The 10,523-nt window shown below is 45.3% G+C and overlaps 1 protein-coding gene across 1 annotated transcript; it reads left to right on the top strand.

The window, feature by feature from the left end:
• The first annotated feature begins 7,620 nt into the window (after positions 1–7,620).
• On the top strand, positions 7,621–10,155 carry hes2.1 (hes family bHLH transcription factor 2, tandem duplicate 1). Its single transcript, XM_052039492.1, has 4 exons — positions 7,621–7,800; positions 7,926–8,021; positions 8,640–8,727; positions 9,509–10,155. The coding sequence occupies exons 1-4, from the start codon at positions 7,702–7,704 to the stop codon at positions 9,835–9,837; spliced, it is 612 nt and encodes a 203-aa protein (XP_051895452.1). The 5' UTR covers positions 7,621–7,701; the 3' UTR covers positions 9,838–10,155.
• The last annotated feature ends 368 nt before the right edge of the window (positions 10,156–10,523 follow it).

Raw genomic sequence — 10,523 nt, 5'->3', positions numbered from 1 at the left:
GTGTCGCTTCCCGCTCCGTTCAATGTACCTGACCGTGCTCGGATCTGTGACCACTCTCGCTGGTGTGTGTGTGACTCGGTGAGGGTGCTACATAACTCGGTAGGTTTAACGGATTGTAGGCCAAACGCAGGCAAATGGAACTATCTCAAGAAGGCACCTTGGCCAGCATGGACGAATTGGGCCGAAGGGCCTGTTTCCTCGATGACGCAGTGAAGACTAGAGAACACTGCTGTCTGCCATCCGTGACACTGGGGTCGCACATCCGGCGCGGTGGCACCGTCTCTGTTTCTGTGGCCAGCTGACTCTTGTCCCGATTGAACCAGACTGTTCAACAACTTAAACAATTTGTATTTAACTAGCGCCAATCATACTGCAAAAACGTCCCAGGACGCTTTGTAGGAGCACCACCACACAGAAGTTAATAGGGAGCCACGTAAGGAGACATTAGTGGAGGTAATAGAGGCAGATTTGGAGAAAGAACGAGGGGGAGAGATGTGGACCATTTGCGAGGGGGTATTCCAGTGAAGCGGGTACAATTATGACATTTAAAAGACATTTGGATAGGAAAGGTTTCGAGGGATACGGGCCAAAAGCAGGCAAATGGGACTGGCTCAGGTAGACAACTTTGTTGGCAGGGCCGGGTTTGGCCGTAGGCCTGTATAACTCGATGACTCTATGAATGGAGCTGTTAACTACACAGTTGCTAAGGCATTCATGAGAGGCCAAAGGATTTGCAGCCGTCTTCCGTCAAAGGTACAGAATGGTTGCTGCACCTTGATCTCCTCTTGAGGGTCCCCCTATCACAGAGGCCACAATCTGAAGCTAATTATATTCATTCCACGTGGTAGCAAGCGATGGCCAAGATAACTGGATACATCACAGGTTATGCGACCAGATACCATCCTGCCTGTTGTACTGCAGACGTTTTCCGCTGAAGCTACCTCACCCACTGTATCAATGACCTTTCATTGGTTGAGTGAGCTGGGGCTTTTCTCTTTGGAGAGAAGGAGGATGAGAGGCGACTTGATAGAGGTGTACAAGATGATAGGCATAGATCGGGTGGACAGTCAGAGACTTTTCCCCAGAGCGACAATGGCTAACACGAGGGGGCATAATTTTAAGGTGATTGGAGGAAGGTATAAGGGAGATGTTAGGGGTAAATATTTTACACAGAGAGTGGTGGGTGCGTGGAACGCACTGCTTGCAGAGGTTGTGGGGGCAGATACATTAGGGACATTTAAGAGATTCTTAGATAGGCACATGAATGATAGAGAAATGGGGAGCTATGTGGGAGGGAAGGGTTAGATAGAATTTAGAGCAGAATAAAATGTCGGCACAACATTGTGGGCCGAAGGGCCTGTACTGTGCTGTAGTGTTCTATGTTCTATCATAAGCTTAAATTTTGTTGATTGCACAATATTTAATTCTATTCACAGCTCCTCAGATAATCAAGCAGTCGCTGACTGGACCCAGAAAGACCCACCAACACTCCTGCATGGCCAATGAATAGCAAGTATGGCCCGGGCCACACCAGTGTCTGGCAATAACCATCCCCAACGCGTGAGGACCTAATTCCCCTGGGTATCCATTGGCGTTACATCCACTGAGTCCCCCATTGTTAACGTTGGTCAGTAATGTAACTGGGCCAGCCACAGTAAAACAAAACACACAAGGAGAGGAGCAGATCAGTGGGTGAACATTCTGCAGTGAGTGGTTCACATCCTGACTCCCCAGAGCTATTCGCCATCTCTGGGGCACAAGTCAGGCGTGTGATTGGATACAACAATCCTCAGGAACTTGACGCCATCCAGGACAAAGTAGCCCGCCTGAATGGCAGTCCAGCACCCACCCCAAGCATTAACCCCTTCCATCACCAGCGCACAGTGGAAGGAGTAACTACCGACCACAGAATGCACTGCACTTCCTCACCTGGGCTACTCTGACATCCCCCCCCCCCCCCCCCCCAACTCCTGACCTCTCCCACCAGGGCAGCAGGTGCCTGGAAATGCCATCGCTCAAATGGCGCATTATCCTTAAATATATCGCCTTTCCTTTATCATTGCTGGGTCTGAACGCGGGAACTTCGTACCAACAGCAAAATGAAGACCGCAGTTATTCAAGAAGGCGTCTCACCACCATCTTCTCAATGGGTCTTAGGGATTTCCGGCCCCTTTCAAGTTCTTCAAGCAATTCCCTCCCCTTTTAACCATGTTGAAAAGGATTTTGACTGAGCTTTTGGCTTTCCCCGGAGGCTTTGTTTAGATGTATTATTTTTCGGAACTTTATTCTTTCTTATTCCAGTCTTCCGTTCTAGCTGTCGATCTCTCTACCCCATTAAGGATTTCTCAGTTTCTCTCGCTTTCTTCAGCCTCCCCGCCCTATCCCTCCCGTCCTTGGAGTTTGTTTCCATCCTGCTCTGTGTCTGTAATTCCGAATTTCCACTCCCCCTTTTTTTCTACAGAAACGATGATAACTGTGGTTTTCCGCTCCCCTCTTTCACCTACGGGTGGGGCGTTAGGCAGGAAACTCGGCTAAACTTTCGATCGCTTCAGATTTTACACCACACAAGCTCAGTAGAACGACCCCACTTGTCGATCGGTGTCACGGTCCTTTTGCACTTGTTACCTTAAAGTCCGGACCAACAAATCTAGTCAATGCAAATCACTTCGCGTCGCCCTTACAAGCAAATGCCTCTCAACTGCCGGCAGAAATAAATTAGGGTCTGAGTGATGGGGAGAGGCGGGCGAGAGCCAGATCATTTACTCGCTGCAAGTTTTGCTCTGTCCAGCTGCTGCCCAGTGATTGGGGAAACGGCACGCGACAGCTAGTGGGAATGAACTTCTTACCGTCTGGAGCTGTCGAGAGGACTCAACTGAATAAGAGAATGGACAAGCCCAGTCCTACATGATGTGTTGGGTCAATGGGATTTCAGATGTAATTATTGCAATACTTGATGATAAATGTGTTTTATTTTCTAGGCGCAGGAGCCTAAAACTGCATTATTTTGATTAGCACAGACTGCAGCGCTGTTAATTTAGATAGTACAGCTCTCTCAGCGCTGTGAGGCCATCTTCAACCCGTGTGGTTCCGCATTAGTCTTCGCTGGGTCTGGTTCTGCTTTAGTCCTTACCTGGAGAGCTCCCAGGGCGGTGTAAATACGAGTCCCAGGTTTGGCATCAAACTGCTGGATACCCTCCCCTTGAACCAAAACCTCACATCTGATTCCAACCCTGGGTAATGTGAATAATTAGAAATAGCGGCAAGAATAGGAAATGTATGGTATTATTTTTGGAATGTCCTGGGAATACAAAATGCAAACACATTCAACAAAACGTAAATGAACCCTATTACTGACTTCTAAATATTAGGGAAATGTAAGAGAGATTTGAATAAAATATCGGGTAGAATACTAAACATGGAGCGTTCACTTATAATTATGCCAATTTAATGTTTTTGTTTGCATCACAGTGAGTGGTCACTGTTATAAACGGGTGTAAAAGAGCTCAGTGCAGAATTACGCCAAGAGCACACTACTGCAGACTATTTTCATAATGTACACTAGACATAGTGCACTATCTTGTGCGGTAGCTTAATTTATGTTACAAAATATTACTATTTAATATTAAATAATGCTGAGTTGTTTTATTGTTTAACATTAATTTAACATAACGCTTATGCCGAATATAAGAAAGTTAAATTGTAGGGCTTATGCACCAATTCTAATCTCTAAATAAATTGGAGCCTCCTATATAAGTGCACATGGAGAGCGCACTGCAATATAGCACTGTTATTAACTGTAGTTGTACACCTGTTGATCTACATTTATAGATAAAGTTGCTTTAAATGTAAATGTGACTTCAAAATATATTTCAGTCACTAAAATACAATGCTGAACAGCAGCTATAATACAGTTTAACATTAGATTTTGAAAGGAAAATTATCGGTGACGATTTGGAGGAACTTCTTACCTCTGCCCACTGTTGTCGAGTGACTGGGCTCTGTGGACATAAGAGCCCAAACCCTTCAGAATGAAGGGGCAGTCTGATTGTTCATCCCACTCCGAGTCACCCAGAGAGAGCATATGGGACCCTGACGCCAAAATTGTTTGAAACACAACAAACCTCCCCCCCCCCACCCCCCACGCACCTAAACGAAATGGGAATAAGAAACTCCCAGGGAGAAAACGGGAGGGCAATAACTTTCAGAAAGGGGCTGCGTTCTGCGCTCCCTGGTCTCGCTTGTCCAGGGACCCTCCGTCTGTTCGCTGGCTCGTGTCAGACGCGTGGCATGAATTCGTCTCAACTAATACCACAACAGCCCTGATCTGGGGCACTGTAGAAGAAGATGCATTCAACTGCCAGCAGCACCTCGCACCCAGAAATGTATTTCAGCATCATCAAACGGAAAAGGCTCCTCACAAATAAACTGAAAAGAACAAGCTCAGCACTTGCGCCCTGCATAAGTCATTAAAATTGTTTAACCTGAAGACAATGATATAATTAATTTTTTCCTTACTTATAAAAGTTTTTTTTGGAAACAGGTTATGAATCTCTCTAGATTTTAAATATCCCCATGAGTTTCGCGACATCAATGGCAAACGCAGTGTGTCATTGATGTCGCGCAGTTGTGTGCAGTTTAGAGTTTATTGTGGCCCGATGTAATATAGCAAAGTGGGAGAACCCCCTGTGTACCCGTGTAAATACGGGGCGGGTGTTTCAATGGGACAGCATTCCTTTCGGCTTTGAGGCGCTGCTTTTCTTAAAACAGAAACGATCTGAAGTTAGTTTGAATGAAAATGGAAAGAGTTTAATGATGGAAGGAGCACAATTCTCCACTTCCTAAATAATCTCAACTGGAAAAGTGCCTTTTTCAGACAGTAGGTGTTAGATGGGTATTTAAAAGAGTCCGCGTTTATTACTCGGGGGATCTCAGGGATGTTCAACGAATAAAGAAAACTCTAAGTTAAAATTCGTTTCAGTGGGGTGTTTTAAACAAGCAACACGGGATTTTCACAACATTATACCAATTGCGAAATTCCACGTTGTTGATGGAAAACCGGGCGTGTCTGTAAGGGAGAGAAGGGTGGAAAGTTCCGTTAAAGAGGGCTGGGAGAAGCCTCGTTGAAAGGAATATTTATTGAGTCGAATGGTTTGATTCAGTTTTGTAAATTTCATGTAATTCATGCATTGATATGTGTTTGTTCCTATTTTCAGCCGCGGTCATCGAGTGCCAATTGGCCGTTTGACTGGGATATAATTACATCTTTCCAGTGCAAATTGATCATAAATTTTAAATGGTAAGTTATCTTGGTGCTTTATTGCTGGCGCTCTTTTGATTCTGTCCATTCTCTGGCGACACGCCCGGTCTCTGCATCCTGCAGTCTGCCGGAGCTGCTGTTGGCGCGTGCCGAGTACACGACTCATTAATCCCACCGAGAGCCAGCCGGCAGCAGGAGGGAGACAACGATGCGGAAGAATGCACTGAACTCAACCTCAGCACTTCCAGCACCGTTTCAACTGAAATAAACCTCTATATTACCCTCCAGTCCGGTCTAACCGAGGAAATTCTGTTAGAGTGTTGAGTTTTATGCACAGGAAATCGAAATGCAGACAGAGAAAGCCTCTTTGCGGTTTCCTCGGTGTTGGACTCCGTGTGGTCTGATTTGATGCTGACCACATCTCTAACGGCATCAGTTGTGTGACTTACATATAAAAAGTTTAGAATCACGTGATCCTTTGGCCCGAACCCTCCAATAACCTGGGGATGTTTTTGTTGGGGGTGGAAACGAGTGGAGGGGTGGGGGGAGTTGGGGAGATTGGTGTGTGTTGTGGCGGGGTTGGAGGGAGTTGGGGGGGGGGGGGTGCTGGTTTTAAGGACAGATGTTTCATTTAAAGCAGCTTCCCAAGCCAAAACAAACGCTCTCTTTTAATTCTAGGACAGATTGGAAGTTATTTTAATAATCCAACAACAAGCTAGCCTTTCGAAAATATAACGTATGTCCGACCTAGAAGAGTGGATGTAAGGGAAACTTTTACATAGCACAATTAAAAACACATCTTTTTAATATTAAACCACGCAGTAAATATTTATACCGGAAACAAATAACTTCAGAAAAATGCATTAAATTCCATCCAATTATGCATTTTAAATGGAGCTAAAACAGTGATATATTTTTCTCATCTACATTTCAAACCAAGACAATGGATTCGCTCCTTACTTCCCCACTCCCATCTCCCAGTTGCATCTGTGTCACACCTTGCTGTCCAAATCTGCTAGGGGTATTTATGACCAGAATCGAACACTTTCTTAATGTGTTGTTTAAAGATTCCAAGTAGTCAAAAAAGAATGGATTTTTGCTTTTGGAATTTGAATTAAACTTGCTTTAGGCTCGGGGCTGTAGGAAGTGCCAATATTAGTGACGGCTGGGATCGCGGCTGGCAAGTGCCTGACGCGTGGCGTGAATCCAAATCCATGAATCCTCGAGGGAGCAAGAGAGAGAAATGTTTTCACTAAATGTTCTTTATATAAGATTAATTTGTCTATACTTTATGCCAGCTATACCCTAACTAAATAGCACCGTTTAATTTCGTGAGTTTTTGCTAAATTAAGACAGAATTGTTTAACATTATTCTGCACCGTCCCAGAGTTCCAATTAAAATTAACCCACATTTATCCAGTTTTTGAGTACAAGTCGTGAAGGAACAAACGCAGTTTGTAATGACCATATAAAACGATGAAGTTTGCATTGTAACTGCGAAACAAAAGCATCCTCAAAATACAGGCAACTTCGCGCTGGTCACTTGGACACAGTTTATTTCCAACCCCCACCCATTCTCTCACATCCGAACTGTTATTAATCAAAGATTTAGTTTAAATGCCCGAGTCATTGTCTTCAAAATGAAGAGACGTGCGTTGTTTTGTTTAGTGGGACGGCGTAGTTTTCGGCTTGGGAAGCTGTTTATATTTTTTCACTTGAGAACAGGTTTGTTTCCAACCTGAGACCTTGGAAGTAGCGGAGAAGCTGCATCAGACCGGTTTAACAAAGCATACACAAATTAACAATTCAAAAAGAAACGAGCACCATCTTCCTGCAGTGCACCAGTTATTTGCGAATATCATTTAGAGGACTTCTGAAGGAGTTGTTACTTTTTAAAAATCAGATTTGGTGGAAAACTTTAAAACTTTTGTTTGGTACTTTTTGCGTCTTCTTTTGAATTTTCCTTATTTGAAGTATCACTTCCAAAACTCTGAAGACAATTCGCGACACGTTATTCTTCATTCTCTCAACAACATGCTGAGTCCACATAACTAAAGTTAACAATGGCAGATTTCAGCCGTACATTTCAACTTAAACGGACACGCTTTATAAAGCATTTCAAAACAAGAATTTTATATTAAAAGTCGTCTCCGATGTTTGTGTGATTGCTGGAGTTTGGCAATCTATTTTTTTATTGGCACGGTGATTTAGTGTAGGACAGATGGTAGCTTTATTGTAATAAGTTTAGTGTGGTGCACAGGAGCGCTGCCGCGTCCTTTTTGCCATCACACAAAAGACGAGTGGGCAGGGCGTGGGCACTCCCACTATCTATAAATACACTCACATGCGGGCTGCTCAGTCACTCGCACGCTCTGCATCACTTGCGCCTGTCGACTTGATCGCTCTCGCCCCGCACCTCTCTCACACGCATACAGAAACACAGAATGCCTCCTCGTCTCCTGGAACCGAGCAACCCCGCGCACGGACAGCTCTCAGCACAACTCAGCAAACGTAATAAAAGACAAGCCAGCGAGTTGAGAAAGGTAACGAGCACCGCTGATGTGCCATTCGACCCCGGGAAGCGAGGCACGGCCGATTGCCTCTCCCCCTGATCCCCACCGTATCCCGTGCCTGAAATCTGACAACCTGACATGCTATTTCTTTGCAGACTCTGAAACCTTTGATGGAGAAACGAAGACGTGCGCGAATCAACGACAGTCTGAATAAACTAAAGACTCTAATCCTGCCTCTCATTGGCAAAGATGTAAGTGCGCTTTGACTGATTACTTATAAAATGCAGAATATTAATGCGTCAAATTATAAACTGCAAAATAGTAATAGATCAGATTATGAGGGGGCTGATTAAAGTAAAGAGGAAGAATCTTTCATTTAGGAAAGGGTTAAAAAAGGACAGGGCATTGAATTAAAGTTACCGGTGAAGCAATTAGAAGGTAGCTGGGGATTCTTCATCACTATTGGGGGTCTGAAACTCACCGATTAAGGGAGCACTGCCCGTAGAAACTGTCACTGGATTTAAAACCAACTCGGATGTACACTGGGCCTGGAACTTGTCGCGATTTGCAGGGCTGCAGACCTGGTGTTGCAAGGTGGATTTAGTTAGGTAACTCTTTTCCGACTGGCACAGACACAAGGGGCCGAATAGCCTCCTTCTGTGTCGTACATTGTGATGTTGGTGATCAACCTCACTCCGAATTTGGGGATAATCGAATCAATAAAACTTCGAAAAGCAAAAGAATAAAACTGCTGATATTGGAAAGCTGAAATAAAACCAGACAAATGCTGGAAATACACAGCAGGTCAGGCAGCATCTGTGGAGAGCAAACTGTTTCAGCCTGATCATATCGTGTCTTTCCCCTGTCAGAGTCCACGATACTCCAAATTGGAAAAGGCCGACATCCTGGAAATGACAGTTCGATTTCTGCACAATTTGCCGAAGTCCCCAGTTCACGGTGAGTGCACGGCCACGGGGAGGCGGAGGAGGGGGTGGTTGGGTCTAAAGTGCTCCCATTGTTTGAACATGTCGCAGAGGGCAGATTAGCAGTTAATCATCTCGATTTGCACTTGCTGAATCGGTCGACAAACTCGGCTGAATTTCAAGACTATTCTGCCTTTGAAATTTCCCAGAATTGTTCATGAGATGTTTATGAGCGAACCATCGCTGTTTTCAGCATGACTTTAAACAATCCGATTATTTTGTCATATGAGAAGTCTAACTGAAAAGATTGGTGCTAAATCGGGGTGAAATTCCGAATGCACTTGTCGGAACATCACAAGGCGTTTTACAACCAATTATCTGCCTTTTGAAGTGTAATCGAGCGATTCGCTTCCAATGATATCGCACAGTAGATAAATGAGCCCTTAATCTACTCGCTGGTGTTTCCAAATGCTGTGTTATTTTTATCTCCCTTGTATTCTCAAATGCAAACGATGCAAATATAGAACGATCTGCCAGAGGAAGTTGTAGAGGCGGGTACAATTACAATGTTTGAAAGACACTTAGAGCACAGCGTGGATAGAGAAGGTTCAAAGGGTTTATGGACCAAACGGAGGCGAATGTTAATAGACATGTTGGTCGGTATGGACGAGTTGGGCCGAAGGGCCTGTTTCCGTGCTGTATAACTCTATGACTCTATCCAGATTTAGAACTAAATTATGAGTGAATGTATAGACTGGTGACATCTTAAACTGGGTAAAAGGGGGAAATAACCATTGTCACCTCTGACTCTACAGATCACCTGGATAGCTATCGCGAAGGATACCGGGCGTGCCTCCTACAATTAACTAGCCTGCTCCCGTCTTCAAAACTCATGGGAACGGAACTGTGCAATAGCCTGACAGATTATCTGGAGAGGTGCATGGACTTGTCCTTGGTTTCCTACTATTCGTATTCACACGGCAGGGCCCCGACCTGCCCGGAGGAACCACGGTGCTCGGTCCAATCCAACCCCAACGAAAGAGCAGCGGATCTTGCTCCTTCCTCGCCTGGAGTCAGCCCTCGCCAGCAAGCCACCGCAACTTACCAGGACAGATCTATCTGGAGGCCTTGGTTATCGGCGTGAACACATGAATTATAAGGACTATTGATGTGTATAAAATACTGTATAGACTTAACTGTAACAAAGTGTAAATTTGTAATAGCTTTGCGTTACATTTCGTTTTGCTGTCAGTTGCACAGTTTCTATTCAAAACAGAAACTTTCGTTTACATGCACCCGACTGAAGGTCGACACACGAGGGGCACTTTGCAATGCGAGCATGCCATTTATTTTTGTGTAATGGGGGCCGGGTATATTGTACATGAGGGTTCAAAGGTGACATAATGGTGTTTAATGGTTGGATGCAAGGGATTTCTGCAAATGAACCGAAATAGAAAATCAACAGGTTGTCCCAGTGTCCTCATTTTCAAGGGGTTTCATTCCTGTGACGTTGCTCGATGCTGGGCAAACGGGGCGGGGGCAAATGGATCCGCGAGAATAGGCGCAATAGTGTTGGAACTGCGGGGTGGGGGTGGGGAGGGGGGTAATGGGGTGGGGAGGTGATGGGGTGGGGAGGGGGGTGATGGGCTGGGGAGGGTGATTGGGTGGGGAGGGGGGTGATGGGCTGGGGAGGGTGTTTGGGTGGGGAGGGTGGTGATGGGCTGGGGAGAGTGATGGGGTGGGGAGGGGGGTGATGGGCTGGGGAGGGTGATTGGGTGGGGAGGGGGGTGATGGGCTGGGGAGGGTGATTGGGTGGGGAGGGGGTGATGG

Source organism: Pristis pectinata, chromosome 26 (genome assembly GCF_009764475.1).
Source record: "Pristis pectinata isolate sPriPec2 chromosome 26, sPriPec2.1.pri, whole genome shotgun sequence".
Taxonomy (NCBI): domain Eukaryota; kingdom Metazoa; phylum Chordata; class Chondrichthyes; order Rhinopristiformes; family Pristidae; genus Pristis; species Pristis pectinata.
The sequence above is the reverse complement of the archived record's forward strand: the minus strand, read 5'-3'. Positions and strand labels throughout refer to the sequence as shown.

Coding starts and splice junctions, on each gene's coding strand:
- hes2.1 (XM_052039492.1), top strand. CDS start 7,702: ATGCCTCCTCGTCTCCTGGAACCGAGCAACCCCGCGCACGGACAGCTC. Junction 8,022..8,639: donor TGCCTCTCATTGGCAAAGAT/GTAAGTGCGCTT, acceptor TTCCCCTGTCAG/AGTCCACGATACTCCAAATT. Junction 8,728..9,508: donor GCCGAAGTCCCCAGTTCACG/GTGAGTGCACGG, acceptor CTGACTCTACAG/ATCACCTGGATAGCTATCGC.